Raw genomic sequence first — 16,486 nt, 5'->3', positions numbered from 1 at the left:
TTTTTTTTACTTTAGTATTTTCTCAATGAAAGAAGTCTATTTTGGTCTTGGCCTAATTTTTGGTTTATATTGAGCCCTTTAACTTGCTGTATTATAATACTTGATGCAATGTAAAATTAGTAAAACATTATAATAAAAAAATTTTAAACTGTTTCCATTACTGGTAAGAATCTCTTGATTTTCTTACAGTTGGGTTTGTTTTTTGGTCATGTTTTATATTCCTTAGCTCCCATTTTTTTCTCTATCTTGGGAATAACTCATTTTTAAAAATAATTTTAGTTTTGCTATATCAGTGGTATACAGTATAACTTTAGATTGTTAAATAGGGCATGGAGATGCTTATTCAAAATCCCTGGCTTTGGGATTTAGAAGATACAGGCATTGTCTCCATTTATGATGGTCAGATTTTCATGGGGATAGTGTTGAATCTGTACATCAGTTGGGAGAGAATTGCCAGTTTCGAAGTCTATGAACATGGTAGATCTATTTATTTAGGTCTTTGATTTATATCACTATTCACTACTTTGAATGAGACTGTTTTTAAATGTTTCCAGTTCATTGTTCATTGCTAATTTGTAGAAATGCAATTGATTTTTATATTCTGATTTATACCCTACAACCTTCCTAAACATACTTATTTGTTCTGGTCACTTCTTTGTAGATGCCTTCTTAATTTCTATGTAGAGAACCATGTCATATTTGAATAGAGAGAATTTTCTTTCTTTCTAATCTGTATCTCTTTTACTTCTTTATCTTGTCCTATTTGTATAGTCTAGCAATTGATAACAATTAATAAATAACAACAGATTATCCAATTTCTTTCTGTATTAACTGTGGGAGCAACATATTTAAATAGAGGCCAGTTTTCAAATAAAGTAAGTCTTCACTTTGCCTGGTATTGTGTTAACTGAAATATGCCTATATCAGAAGTGTGTTCATGTTTTCCTTGGAACTGAAGCTTTACAAAACCAGGACGTGGTTCTGGTATTTATGAGCCTCAGTTAACGGGGTGCTTTGCAAGGTGAGGACTGAATTATTTTCTTAGCAATACAGATAGGCTAAATCTAGATCTTTCCTGAGGATAATTTTCCCTTTGAACAGTCACCAATTTTTTAAATTGGGGAAATGTAGGTTTTTGTTTGTTTTGCTTATAAAATTACCAGGCAAAATGATGAAGTAGTAATAAGATGGAAACTGTGGACAAAAATGAAATTTTTAGGATTTTCTGTGGGTTTACTTGGCATGTAGTATTTATTGGTTGTTTTTATTGATTGTGGTTAATATCTTTGTTTCCTACTTAGATCAATTAATAATTGGCTATGAATGTTTTCTGAGATGTATATAGTATAATAATGCCATGTCATATTTTATGTTTCCTGAAATTATATACTTTTATTAAGTTATTAAACTTAACTGAAAGAGCCTTACTTGATATTTTCAGTATGTTTTTGTTGTTATTTATTTTAGATAATGTGCAAAATGGCTCCCATGGTTGGGAAGGATATTACAGAGCGTCTTATCCTCCCTAGGTTTTGTGAGATGTGCTGTGATTGCAGAATGTTTCACGTTCGAAAGGTATTTTTTGTCAAAATTTTTTTTCTTCTAAGAACATAGTTTTACTTGTTGATGTACTGATATATGACATTTAAAAGATTATTTTAAAAGAACCTTGTGTGTAATATTTTGAATGTCAATGATGCTTTTGTTGTCAGGTCTGTGCTGCCAATTTTGGAGATATTTGCAGTGTAGTTGGCCAGCAAGCTACTGAAGAAATGTTGGTAAGTATTGCAGATATAAAGGAGTAAATGTTATTACCAGAAGTGTAGTAACATTGAATTTAGGAGTTTAAATATCTGTAATCTGGGCATTTGAGTTGTGTTTTTGTTATTTATTAAAAATGCAGATATGTAACAGGACCATTGATCTGTTTTTACCTATTCCATTTCTGTTAAGCAAATCAATTCTTATTATTTAATTGAATCTTTAATTTTATTGCAACCCTCAAGATTTTTGATGACATACTAAATCTATAACAAGTTAGTTTTAAATACTACACAAGATGCATATACTTGATAAGTCAGCATACTTAAAGAGCTTCTGAAGCCACCTCTTATGCAGAATAAGTTCAAGGGCAAGCTCTTGTATAACATTTAAGTGATGATTGTTAGGAGTGCTTTTTCATAGCCAGTTATAAATTAGATGTGATTTATTGAAAATTGTTGAGTATTAATACTAATAGATCTTCTACTTTTTAAGACAATCCAATATTTAAAACACTATGAGGCCAGGCGTGGTGCTCAACATCCGTAATCCTAGCACTTTGGGAGACCAAGGCAGGTCAGGAGTTTGAGACGAGCGTGGACAACATGGTAAAACCTTGTGTCGGCCGGGCGCGGTGGCTCAAGCCTGTAATCCCAGCACTTTGGGAGGCCGAGGCGGGTGGATCACAAGGTCAAGAGATCGAGACCATCCTGGTCAACATGGTGAAACCCCGTCTCTACTAAAAATACAAAAAAAGTAGCTGGGCATGGTAGCATATGCCTGTAATCCAAGCTACTCAGGAGGCTGAGGCAGGAGAATTGCCTGAACCCAGGAGGCGGAGGTTGCGGTGAGCCGAGATCGCGCCATTGCACTCCAGCCTGGGTAACAAGAGCAAAACTCCGTCTCAGGAGAAAAAAAAAAAAAACCTTGTGTCTACTAAAAATATAAAAATTAGGCAGTTGTGGTGGCACATGCCTGTAATCCCAGCTACTCGGGAGGCTGAAGCTGGAGAATTGCTTGAACCCCAGAGGCAGAGGTTGCAGTGAGCCGAGATTGTGCCACTTCACCCCAGCCTGGGCAAAAGATCGAGACTCTGTCTCAAAAAGAAAAAGCTATGAAAGCAGAAAATGAAAAGAGAAGTAACTAATGAAATCTGCTGTCTTTGTCCAGCTAACAAAACTCTTTCCTTTTCACATAGCTGCCCAGATTTTTCCAGCTGTGTTCCGATAATGTTTGGGGAGTCCGGAAGGCTTGTGCGGAATGCTTCATGGCAGTTTCGTGTGCAACATGTCAAGAAATCCGACGGACCAAATTATCAGCACTTTTTATTAATTTGATCAGTGATCCTTCACGTTGGGTAGGGTTTTAATTATCACTTTTATAAAATAATATATTTGGGTTTGTTTTAAAGCAAACATAATTTTGACTTCATAAGAAATAACATAATTAAAGATATTTTTTATACTTTCGGGAGTAGACAGTAGAAAGACTAATATATTAACAGTTACTGTGTTTTTTTGTAACAGGACAAAAATTTCTGTACAAATATGAGTCCTGTTGATTTTTATTTAATTGGCATGATGTATTATGTTAATTGATTTTTAGATGTTAAACCAATTGCATCTTTGGAATAAGTCCCACTATGTCATAGTGTATAGTTCTTTTTATATGTTGCTGGATTCTGTTTGTCAGTATTTTGTTGAGGGTTTTTGTGTCCATACCATGAAAGATATTGGTCTGTAGCTTTCTTATGATGGCTTTGTCTGGTTTTGTTGTCAGAGTAATAATGGCCTCAGAAAATGAGTTGGGAAATGTTCCCTCCTCTTCTATTTTTGGGGAGAGTTTTTGAAGAATTGGTACTGATTATCCCTTAAATGTTTGGTAGAGTTCAGTGGCAAAGCCCTCTCTGGCCCTGGGCTTTTCTTTATAGATAGTTTTAATGTTCCTAATCCAATCTCTTCACTAGTTATAGGTCTATTCATATCGTGTTTTTTTCTTGAGTCAGTTTTTATAGTTTGTGTCTTTCTAGGAATTTGTACATTTCATCTGAGTTATTTAATTTGTTGGTATATGATTACACATAGGATTCCTTTATAATCTTTTGATTTCCGTAATGTCATAGTAATACCTCTTCTTTCATTTCCGATTTGAGTAATTTGAGTCTTGCTTGTTTTCTGGACAGTCTGATAAAGGTTTGTCACTTTTGTTGATCTTTTAGAGAACCAACTTTTGGTTTCATTGGTTTTCTCTATTTCATTAATTTCCATTTTAATCTTTATTTTCCCTTGTACTTGGTTTTAGTTTATTTTGCTGCTTTTTCCAGTGTCTTTAGGCAGAAGGTTAGGTTATGGATTAGAGGTCTTCTTTCTTTGAATTATCTGGGGTAAATGGCTTTCAACTTGAAGAATTTAATTTAGTATTTCTTATTAATGTAGGTCTGCTAACAACAAATTCTTAGTTTTCATTTATCTGTGGATGTCTTTATTTCACCTTCAATTTTGAAAGACAGCTTTGCTTAATGTGAGATTGAGCGTGTTATGCCACTGCCTCTGACCTCTTTTGTTTCTGCTGGGAGGTCAACTGTTAATCAGTTGGGTTTCCCTTGTAGATGATATGTCATCTTTCTCTTGTTGCTTTTTAGATTTTTCTCCTTGCCTCTGACTTTCAGAATTTTTACTGTGATGTGTCCATTTGTACAGCTCTTTTAGTTTATACTACTTGAAGTTGAGTTTATTGAACTTCCTAGTTATGTAAGTTACGTTTTTCAATAAATTTGGAGTTTTGAGCCAACATTTCTTTAATTTTTCTTCTCTTTTCTCTCTTCTCTCCCTCTAATATCCCCATTTATATATATATATATAAAATAAAACATGCTGTATATAATATGCATATTATATATTACATATAATACATATTACATATAGTATGCATATTATATAAATATATTATATATTTGTGTATATATATTATATATAAGTTAATGTGCTTAAAGATGGCCCACATTTCTCTGAGGCCCTTTTCATTTTTCCTCATTTTTCCCCCTCTGTTCTTTGGCTTGCATAGTCTCTCTTGATCTATTTTCAATAGGTCAATTCTGTGTTCTGCCAGTTCAGATCTACTGTTGAGCTCATGTAGTGACTTTATTTTAGTCATTGTACTTCTCAACTCTAAAATTTCCATCTGGTTCTTTTTCATAATTTCTCTTTATTGATATTATGTTCTAGTTGATACAGCACTGTCCCCATACCTCCTATTACTTTTGTAATCATCATTTCCTTTGGTTCTGCAAACATGTTTATAATAGCCACTTTGAAGCCTTTTTTTAAAAGTCTGAAATCTGATTGCTCTCACAAGCAGTTTCTATTGCCTGTTTCTTTTTTTCCCCTAATGTATGGATTTTTTTTTTTTTTTGCATACCTTGTAATGTTTTGTTGAGAGTTGAACAGTTTAGATAACATATGTAGTAACTTTGATACTAGTTGTCCTCCCTCCCCCATGGGGCTTATGACTGTTATTTGCCAGTTTAGTGGCTGGCTGGAATGCTTGAGTGAAGACTGTTTCCCCACTCTAGGAGGTACAGCTTTGGATCTGCCAACTGTCACCCTGGGATGACAGGGCTTTGGTGGGGATGGAAGGGCAGCAGCCTGAGGTTCCCTTGGCTTCTTTCTCCTGGTGAGGAATCATCACCCTGTGAGCTAGAGCAGTGGGCTAGTGGGGCCCCAATCTTTTTAGTATGCCACACCCAAAGGAGGGTGGAAGAAAGGAGCCTCACCCCTCAGCTGCTCTCCCTCAGGACTGGGACTCAGCATCAGGTAGGTGGAGCAATGCAGAGCCTGTTCCCCAGGAGCTGCAGGAGAGCTGACCCCAGTGTGCTTAGCTGCAGCACACTGCAATCTCTACCTCACCTTGCAGGAGGCAGGATGAGCAGGGAAGGATCTTGGTTCAAATACCATAGACTCTCAGGTTTTTTACAATGTATACTACAGTTTGTTGATTTTCTTGAATCGATATCCCTTCATTTGCTGCTTTCTTCTAGTACCATTTCCAGGGGCTCTGAATGATTGTTTTATAATTTTCACTTATATCACCGGGAAGTGGGTCAGCTGAGCTCCTCACACTGTCACGGCAGATATCAGTTTCAGGACCTTCGCATATTCATTCCCAAAACAAAATTGACATAGAAGGCATGACTCTTAAGCCTTAGTATTATATTAATGTTTGTGTTATATCCTGTATCAGATTGTTAGAAACACACACACACACACACACACACACACACACACACACACGTAAATTCTATGCCTATTTAGGTGAAAAAGGAGAGAAAATACTCTTTTGTCCAAACAATGTTAAACCATTTGGGGAAGGTTATAATCTGCTCTGCTGTCCCTTCTCCAAAGTTAAAATTGAATTAAAAGTTACTTTTATTTCTGAAATTCTTTAATATTTATTCTTTGAGTGACTTACAGGTTTCTTTTAATGGTTTCCAGAACCTTTCTTTAAAATCATTAGTTGTTTATTTCTTAAAGTCATTGAAACTAGTAAAAATAATAGCTTAAAATCACTTTATTTTGAGAAATACCTGAAAGTAGAAATATTTTTATGATATTGGAAAATTACTCAGTTACGCACAGTGGGATGTGTTGGAGAGTTCAAACTGAACTTTAGTCCTGATTTCGTTGTAACTATAGGGTGACATTGAGGAAGTAATTTTATTTGGATTTAAGTTTCTGTTTTTGTGAAATCAAGGAGGTAGATTAATAGTAGGATTTAATTAACTCTTATTAGAGACTCTCGGTGTCTCTCCTCCACATTAAACTTTTTTCATTCTAATCTAACAACAAGGTAAACTAATAATTTAGATTAAGTTTTCTGTATCCTTTATTGGGAACAGACTCAGAGATTTAACAATATTCAGAGAAGGTTAAATTCATGCATACAGTGTTAAAAGTGACCTTTTGTCCTTTTCTGGAAGTAATGTTTGGTGACTTAGGAAGGGGAGAAAAACCCTTAGTTCACACACATATAGGCTATTCTTTTCCCTCTTATGCATATAGTTCTAGCCTTTTTAAAAAAAACAGTTGAGTCCTTTTTTATATATGCTTCTCCAAGTAGGTGAATTCTAATGATATGCTTTACATTTATTTGCCTTGGTAAAAGTCATGCTTACTGTATAATTCTTATCTTAAACTTGCAAAAGGTATTATTAGGCATTTTTTTTTTAAGAAAAGAAATGCTAGCCAGGCGCAGTAACTCACACCTATAGTCCTAACACTTCAGGAGGCGGAGGTGGGAGGATCGCTTGAGGGTAGGACTTCAAGACCAGTTAGGGCAACAAAGCAAGGCCCTGTCTCTACAAAAAAAAAAAAAAAGAAAGAAAGAAGAAAAATTAGCTGGATGTGGTGGCACTTGCCTATCTGCAACTATTCATTAGGCTGAGGTTGGAGGATCATTTAAGCTCAGGATTTCAAGGCTGCAGTGAGTCATGGTAGCACCACTGCTCTGCAGCCTCCACAACAGAACGAGGCCTGTCCCAAAAAGAAAAGGAAAGCTAAACTTGGAAAAACTGATATGCGGCAAAGTCAGGGTTTTAGTAACATATCAGTTTTCCCATTGTGGTTGCCTTTGTCTGATTGTATCCATTCATCCTTCCTTCCATAAATCCTCTCATTTTCAAATGTTTTAAAAATTCCTGATTTCAAAAATAATACAGAAATATGACACGAAGTGAAATTCTGTAACTTCTTTATCATTTTTCCTACATGAGATGAGAACAGTAATATATGCTGCAAGATCTTCGTGACATATATTTTAAGCTAATATTATATTTTTGGTACATCTGTCTTGCCTCCTTGTAGTGAACAAATTATAGTCTTTCCCACCTGAAAACATTAAATGTATTTATCACATTTTATTGACTTTATTAATTTTTATGTTCTTTGTGGCAGTGTTGGTTTTTCCTATTCTTTTTGTTCTTGAGAATACAGAAGAACTTTCTTTAGTTTTGTTCTATGCAAATGTTACAGTATCTCATACTTAGATTATCATGGTTCAAACATTCAAGGGAGAATAAAAACAATTGAAATTTAAAAAAAGCAAATAGTGGAGTACAGTGGTGTGATCACAGCTTCATATGATTCTTCCACCTCAGACCCTGCCAAGTAGCTGGGACTTCCATATTTTTTGTAGAGACTGGGTTTCACCATGTTTTCCAGGCTTTTCTCAAACTTCTGGACTCATGTGATCCACTCGCCTTGGCCTCCCAGAATGCTGGGATTACAGGCGTGAGCCACTGGGCTTAGCCAGAGAAAATAGCTTATAAGAATTTTTCAGTCCTGGCTGAGGTTCTGAATCTCGGCTTCCTTTATAAAAGCTTTATTATGCTAAACATACTTTGGCATTTGAAAGTAGATTATTAAATATCTATAATGTGTGTGTTTATAAAATTCTTTTTAAAAATGATTCCTTTATTATTGTCCTTTTTATCTTCTTAGGTTCGCCAAGCAGCTTTTCAATCTCTGGGACCTTTCATATCTACTTTTGCTAATCCGTCTAGCTCGGGCCAGTATTTTAAAGAAGAAAGCAAAAGTTCAGAAGAGATGTCAGTAGAAGACAAAAATAGGTATTATTTTAAAATTGTTTTCTAATTGAAAACTTCGTTTTCTGATTTTACTACTTTTTATTTCCACTATTATGCAACAGGTGTTATTTTTGGATAGTTTGCTATTTCTCTCGAATATAAAAATTGGTAAATATTTTTATAGAGCTTTATTTTAAATGCATTTGTCTGTTATGCATCTCTTCTGTTGGTTACATATCGAACGAGCAGGCGCATGTAACACAATTAGCCAGATGCCTGGCACATAGGAAGCGCTAAATAATAGATTATGATTTTTTAAAAATGTTTAATACATTATTTACCTAGTTAGTCAATCAATGATATCTAGAATATACAGGATAATTGTTATACACTGTGTAGTATTTTTTAAATCTGTTTTTAAGGAGTAAAACTTAATTTAGGAATGTTTTATTTTCCCTTTCTGTCAAATAATTGTGCATCTTGGATTCTTTGTCAATGGTATTTGTAATCTGTGAATTAAAGGAGAAAGTATAGGAATGATTAACACCAATTTAGTATATTTATTGGCCTGTATATCAGTTTTAAGTATATCAGTCTCATAGGGAAACCAGAGTTTTAAATAAAGCTTAAAGAGTCAACTCTGATTTTTATTTTTAAATGCTTTTGCATTGAAAGTTTTCTATTAAATTTTAATTTTTAGAATTTATTATAACATATGCTTAGGGGAAAAACCAATTCAAGCGTAACTTATTAGTATGTGGGAAATGTACACAGTTTTACAGTTATGCACTTGAAATAATTTTAATACGAGTTTTTGAAACAGTCCCTGCTATAATGCTTGAGTTACCATAGTGTCTTGTCCCTCCCTTGTCATGATGCTAATGGACATTTTCTTCTGTAGGTCTTGATACTGTGCTATTTCCTTTCTTGGTGTTTTGATTTGGCAGTTCTTCTTTCTTCTCTGCTGCCTTGTTTTACCTTTTTGCCTGTTCTCCTACTGTCCTGCTGAATAGCCAAACAAACCTGAGGTACTGTTTTTTGTAAAGGAAGAAAATCACTCAAACCTGTCTTCCTAGCAAGCAAAGTCTGTCAGTTCTTTTGAAAACAGGTGTTGCAAGGAGTTTGACAAAATTGATGGGGGTATGGGGAATGTTACCTATTTTTCATTTTGAAATCGGCATACTTAAAATTACTTGTTTAAGTATACTGAAGACTTTTACATAACTTTTGTTTTAAAATAATGGGTCTAGTAAGTAAAATGTAAATTTACAGAGAATTATATAGCATGAGTTGGTAAACTTCCTCTGAAAGGCCACGTAGTAAATATTTTTCTTCTCTTTCACAACTACTCACTCGGCCTTTGCAGTGTGTAAACAGCCATAGACATTATATAAATGGACGAGCTTCCAGTAAAACTTCACTGACCTAAACAGTGTGGCTATCAAGGCCATGTTTGCTGCCTACCAGTGTGTAGTATTATTGCAGGAGCTATTTAAAGGTAGTTTAATTTCTTCATTCTTCTTCCATTGTAATGAGATATGTCTTAATGTCCAGGCAATACTACTTGTATTGCTGATCTTCAGTATATTATTCGAGTTTATTAAATTTTGTTAATGATACGGTAAGGGGAAGAAAGCGTTCCTGGTTTAGGAAGGAGTTGTGCTAAATATCGTAAAAGCTTTTGCACAGTTTGACATCCTATCTTTACAAAGAAGTAGTCTTATGTATTATTAAATCTCATAACTGTTAGTTTTGGCACACTGGCATTTGTTTTAAGCTGTCTTAAACTGTTGTGATATTATTTAAGATTCATTGATTGATTAATTGATTAATCATGTAAAAGGTAATTGAGCACCTACTATGAACCAGAAACTGTAAATGGAAAGATAGAACTTAGTTTCTATTCTCAAAGTTCTCTCAGTTTCCCAGATTCAGGTTTCTCAAACAAATGTCTTACAAAGTAAGCAAGTTTTTGGCAACACATTTCCACTACTGTTTGTTTATTGTATAGTGTTTCATCTGACCCTGGAAACATTTGCTATCACTTTAATACTCTTTGAAGCATTTATTGATTGCAAACATCTTACTTATACATCAGATCTTTCACTCACACTGGATCAGGCTATTAATGCTTCTTTAAAAGTGCTAATAACGGCTACTTCCGGAATCAGAGTTTAAATACTCAAATCTGCATTTTAAAAGTATGTAAAATAGGCATTCACTATTAGGTTGTTCTCTGAATGCACTGTGTTGTAACTCGTCCTGTTTCTGTACTTGCTGCTCTCTGGGACGCTTCTTGCTACATCCATACCCTTGTTTAACCCAGTGGGTGTCAACAGGTGCTGTTTTAGGCTCACTGACTTGTACAGGAAGTACAGAGCTTTTGTCTATGTCTGTCAGTAGCACTGTGATGAGAGCTATTTTAATATTATCTTTTTGGCTTCATGTTGGCATCTATCATCTAGGTAGCCTCCCAGCTATGCAGTGTGGCATCCAGCTATCTCCCTTTGTTTCCACTGGGCCTGGCCTATTGGTGCACATATTAAGCCTGAATGAATTATTCTAGGGAAATATGGGTTTGACCTCAAAAATCTGAAGTAACTAAACCACTTTTGCTGCTTTTATCAGTTTAGCTTAATGCTAACTGCATGAAAATAAAATTATTAGCACAAATTTTGAAATATTTCATGAATGCTAAAACATCATTGCATTTGTTCACAGTACTTAGAAGGTGTGTCCTGGAGTGTGTTTGCTTTCATCTCAGGATATAGTGCCTCTTCAGCCTGATGTTCTATAAGTCATTTTCTCCTTTAAATACCTGTAATTAATTTTCTAGGCCCATAGTCTCTGGTAAGGAACTCTTAGGATATTAATTGTAAACTTATATATGCACAAAAAGAAACTTAAGATTCCTCATTCATGTAGGTAGTTTCTGGACTCTCCTCTGGTGCTTTTACCTCTTTAGGAGATGGGATAATTCTCATTATACAGAATCATAAGGTGCCTCAATTTTCAAAATAATGTTTGTCTTGTACAATAGCATTTCAAAGTCTGACAGTTAAGAATATCAGAATTTTGGCATTGAACAGCTTGATTTTTCATTGACTCTTATACATTACCAAGAAAAATTAGAATTTAGAGAATTTATACTTTTGACATTTTTGAAGCTGTAGTAGTTCTATCCAGAATTTAATATAGCACTAAGGAAAACTTTGTCTTGTAGTTTTCTCTTAAAAATCATTCTAAGAGTTTTAAGTTTGGACAAACTAATACATTTACATTTATCCGACAAACAGTTACTTGACCAGTCATTCTCCTTTTGTTTTTGCAGCTGAGAATATTAAAATTTAATTTTAACACCAAAGTGAGGTACTGATCAAATCGCTTTAGCCCAGGGGTTTGAGGCTGCAGTGAGCCATGATCATACCACTTTACTCCTGCCTGGGCTACAAAGTGAGACCCTGTCTCTTAAAAAAAGAATAAACAAGAAAAACGGAAGTTCATTATATTTGTCAGATAGTACATATGAGGTCTTACAAGTTTTACCCATTTGCTCCTCTCTCCCCCCTTTTGGAACAATGTCTTAGTATAGTTTTAAAATTTTAGTTTGAATTATTTCAGAAATGTTGCACGAATAGGACAAGGAATTTCATATATCCATCTAGATTTTCCAAATACTGTTTTACCATATTTGCTTTATTCTTTTTTTCTGAACTCTTTGACAATAAGTTTTAGACATGACATTCTTTTTACCTTTTTAAAATACTTCACTATATATTTCTTTAAAACACAGATGTTAATATATAACTAGTCCAGTTACCAAAATTAGGAAATTAACATTGATACAATACTGTTAGCTGCTCTGTAGCCTTTATTGAATTTTACCGGTTAGTCCACTAATGTTCTTTATAACAAAAGGGAAAATTATTTTTTTTAATATGGACAAAATGGGAAATATGTAATTCATAAACATATAGAAGACACACTTACTTTGCATAACAACACTAGCTTCAGGAACTCCTTTGGAGTGGGAAAACATTTTACAGGTTATCTAGGCCAGCTCCTCATTTTTATGAATAAGGAGTAAGTGAGGAATCCTAAAAGTCCTTAAAAGGCTCAAGAGTTTTATATTAACGTAGTGGCAGTGCGAGAGTAAGAACTTGCAGTCTGATTTCTTCACAATTGTAAACAATTGTATTATATATGCATACTGTATATTTTGTAGTTATAAGAATGGAAGAAAAACACCAGAATTTAAAATGCAGTCACAATTTGTTTTGTTTTCAGATGACTTGCATGTTTTTGTTTATCAGTATTTTAAAAAACAATCACCTGTTTGTGAAAATATGGTTTTGAAAACAGCATTCTATGTTGAGAGGGTACTTCATAATTTTATGAGAATGTAAATGGTGACTACAGGGAGCTCATACAGGTGTTAACATCACCCCTCTTTTGTACAGTCCTTTTAAGTCTCCTGTTAAACATCTTTTATTGTGTGTATTTAAAGGCACACAGATGCTTTTTCCTGTATTCATCTTACCAATTTACCTAAATATTTAGCTTAGCCATCCTTATTTCTCTTCCACATTTCTTGGGAAGCAATGTCTCTTCACCTGTTTAATCTGTCCCCCTTTGTTCTGGAAGCCCATGTTCTTTCCTCTCCTCAGAAAGACATTGCTTTATCATTAATTCCATCAATCTCTGTGTCTCCAGTTTCTTCACCTCTTCTAACCTATTTTCCTTAGCCTAAAAATATGCTCATTGTTATTCTTTTATACAGGAAGAATGCCTTCACTCTTGTTATTCTATACAATTGTTGCGTTATTCTTTATTCATGTTTTTTGCCTCCGCATATGTTAGCCCCACATCTTTCTGCGTCGATGACCTCCATATCTGTCTGAGTCTTCACCTCTTTGTCATAGATATCACCACCTAGAACCCAGCATGGATCCCTAACTCACCCTATCTCAACCTGAACCCATTAGCTTTCTTGTGAAACTGTTGTTTGTTACCTGCAGCATGCAATAAGTGGAAAAGTCCTGTTGATTTTTGCTGCTGTTTGAATATGTTTTTCTGTAGTCCCGAAGACACTACCTCCATCAGAACATCATCACATCTCACCTGCATGTCTGTAATTCCTGCCTCCTATCTTACCTCCAACTCATTTTCTACATTTCCTCCAGAATGGTCTGTGTAAAACAACAGATCTTTCAACAGTTTTATTAGCTTCTACATGATTTCCTCTAGTCCAGGATGAACTCCGGAGGTCTGCTGGTCTGAAATACAGTGGTTCCTGTGATGTCTTTCATCCTTGTCATCCATCATTTCCTCATTGCTGATTCCTGAATGTGTCACACCTGGTCAGCTACTCAGGCCTTTGCATGTACTGTTTCTCCTTTGGATGCTTTCTTCTTCCCCTTAGCTTCATAAACATGTATTGGTTCTTCTGAGCACAACTCATGTCATTTCCTTAAAGGTCTTTTTTTTTTGTCCATGTAAAGCACCTCTTGAGTGTCCACTTAAAGGCCTTTTAATCTTCACTCCCATTTCCTCCTGTGTTCAGTCTGCATGCATCTGTGCTTACTGCCCTGTCTAGCAGTGATTGGCTGATATATGTTCATTTTTTTCTTTTTGCCTGTAATTGTAATCTCAAGAGCAAGAGCTACATCTCATTCACATTTGAATCCTTAATACTAATTTCGTTTCCTGGCTCTTAGTAGGTGCTCAATAAATACTTGTTAAATTTAATTGAATCAAATAATAACACAGTAGTACTTTAGATAATAGATGGTAGTAATCAGTGAACTTTAATGAATTTGTACCATCTGTGCTTAACCAAGTTGTGACCTTATTTTAGGAAAATCTTGGGGAATAGAGATGAATATTGTAGAAGAAACAAAAGTAATATTTACACTCAAGCAGATTTTAATATTTTTGTGAGATAGCAAATAAATATCATACTACTATCTTGAAAATTTTTCTTTTCATTTTTCTTTTATCATGTAAGCAAATAATCTTTGGGTCTTAGCTTTTCACTATGTCATTGGAGTAGAGTGACAATACAAATAATCCTAAACATCAAATAATATTGTTATGTATCTTAAAATGATTGTAGGATGCCTTTCTTTAGTTATTTATTTTTGAAATTAGCATGGTATTATAGAATCCCAGGATTCTTAAATGTTACCTTCTCTAACTAATATATATTGCTTGACTATTTAGACTTATACTTAACAGGTATTTACATCTTTGAACACAGAACAGCTGATGGAGAAAGCAGCATTATAAATAATACACGTAAATTCAATTTGTACAGATAATCTGTAATTTTTAATGTTTAAATTATCTAAATGCTATATGTAATATCTTTCATTAGTTTTTTTAAAGTAATTATCCTTTCATGTTATTTTTTTCCTACCAAATGAAACAATAAAAGGATCAGAGATCAAGAAGTCCCAGAGGATGTACAAGTCAGGCCAGAGGATATTCCTTCAAATTTAAGTGTTAGTAATTCCAGTGTCAAACTGGAAAACACGATGGAAGACCATGCTGCTGAGGCATCCGGGAAGCCTCCAGGTGAAATTAGTGTTCCAGTGGACAGCTCTTTACTTTGTACTTTGTCCTCAGAATCCCACCAGGAAGCAGCTAGTAATGAGAATAAAAAACCTGGTAACTGCAAATCTACGTTACGACCAGAGGTTGACACCAGTTCACAAGATTCAGCTTTCTTAGATCAGGAATTGTATAACTCCTTCCATTTCTGGAGGACTCCTCTTCCTGAAATAGATCTAGATATAGAGCTTGAACAGAACTCTGGGGGAAAACCCAGCCCAGAGGGACCAGAGGAAGCAGCTGAAGGCCCTGTGCTCAGTTCTCCAAACATCACCATGGCCACCAGAAAGGAACTGGAAGAAATGATAGAAAATCTAGAGCCCCACATTGATGATCCAGATGTTAAAGGTATGGAAGAATCAATCAAATTCTTTATTCTAAAATTGATTAAAAGTATAGTGTCTGATTTTAAAATTTCATTTTAGAAAAAATTGCCATTTAATATTGTATTATGAACTGGGCATAGTGGCTCACACCTATATAATACCAGCATCTTGAGAGGTTGAGGCAGGAGGATCACTTGAGACCAGGAGTTCAAGACCAGAATGGGCAACATAGTAAGACCCCATCTCTACAAAAAAATAAAAGATTAGCTAGGCATGGTGGCACATGGCTGTAGTCCCAATAACTTGGGAAGCTGAGGTGGGAGATCATTTAGAAGGTTGGGGCTGCACTGAGCCATGATTGTGCAGCCTCGACTTCGTAAGCTCAAATGGTGCCAAAGGATCATCAGCAGATTGCTCTGATAGTTTTCCAACCTGGGCAACAGAATGAGACCATGTCTTTCTTCATTAAAAAAAAAGAAAAAGGTAGTGTGACCATCATTATCATGTATTTCTAAATTCTCTCAATACATACAATTAATCTGATCTTCAGGAAATTTTTCATTTAAAATAGGCTCATCATTGCATTCCATACTGTAATTTATACAGATTTGTTGATTCATAAATCACTCTCTTTTGAAATTTTCAGTTACTCAAATAATGCTTTACAGTTTTAAAGATTAACTGCTCTGCCTTAACTGTTTTGCACAGAGACTCTATATCTTTTTGTAAGATAGCAGTAGACACAGTAATTCTTTTATAGAAAGACTATAGAATGTTCATATACCACTGCACTCCAGTCTGGGCGACAGCAAGACTTCATCTCTGGGGTGGGACTGGGAAAAGACTATAGAATGTTTACAGCAAGCATAGTCAACTGTTGATAAGTGTTTAATGTCTTTACAGCTTTCAGCTTTCTGTTTAAATGTTGTTATTTACCAACTTAAGTTTATTAAGTGTATCCAACTTCAGTGACTCCTCTTTTCTTTTTCTTTTTCTTTTTTTTTTTTTTTTTTGAGACAAAGTCTTACTCTGTCACCCAGGCTGAAGTACAGTGGCACGATCTTGACTCACCGCAGCCTCTGCCTCCTGGGTTTAAGCAATTCTTCTGCCTCAGCTTCCTGAGTAGCTAAGATTACAGGCACATGCCACTGTACTCTGTGAATTTTTGCATTTTTAGTAGATACGGGGTTTCACTATGTTGGCCAGT

The 16,486-nt window shown here is 34.9% G+C and overlaps 1 protein-coding gene across 4 annotated transcripts in view; it reads left to right on the top strand.

Moving 5' to 3' along the window:
- Positions 1 to 16,486, top strand: part of PPP4R1 (protein phosphatase 4 regulatory subunit 1) — an 85,564-nt gene that overhangs the window by 41,867 nt on the left and 27,211 nt on the right. For all 4 annotated transcript variants that reach the window (XM_039463533.2, XM_039463532.2, XM_074383774.1 and 1 more), the window contains 5 exons: positions 1,468 to 1,575; positions 1,713 to 1,778; positions 2,960 to 3,118; positions 8,256 to 8,383; positions 14,778 to 15,301. In XM_039463533.2, the coding sequence (XP_039319467.1) occupies positions 1,468 to 1,575; positions 1,713 to 1,778; positions 2,960 to 3,118; positions 8,256 to 8,383; positions 14,778 to 15,301 (985 nt within the window). The remainder of the gene's footprint in view (positions 1 to 1,467; positions 1,576 to 1,712; positions 1,779 to 2,959; positions 3,119 to 8,255; positions 8,384 to 14,777; positions 15,302 to 16,486) is intronic.

Source organism: Saimiri boliviensis, chromosome 13, assembly GCF_048565385.1.
Source record: "Saimiri boliviensis isolate mSaiBol1 chromosome 13, mSaiBol1.pri, whole genome shotgun sequence".
NCBI lineage: Eukaryota > Metazoa > Chordata > Mammalia > Primates > Cebidae > Saimiri > Saimiri boliviensis.
This window is presented reverse-complemented; position numbering and strand designations above follow the sequence as displayed.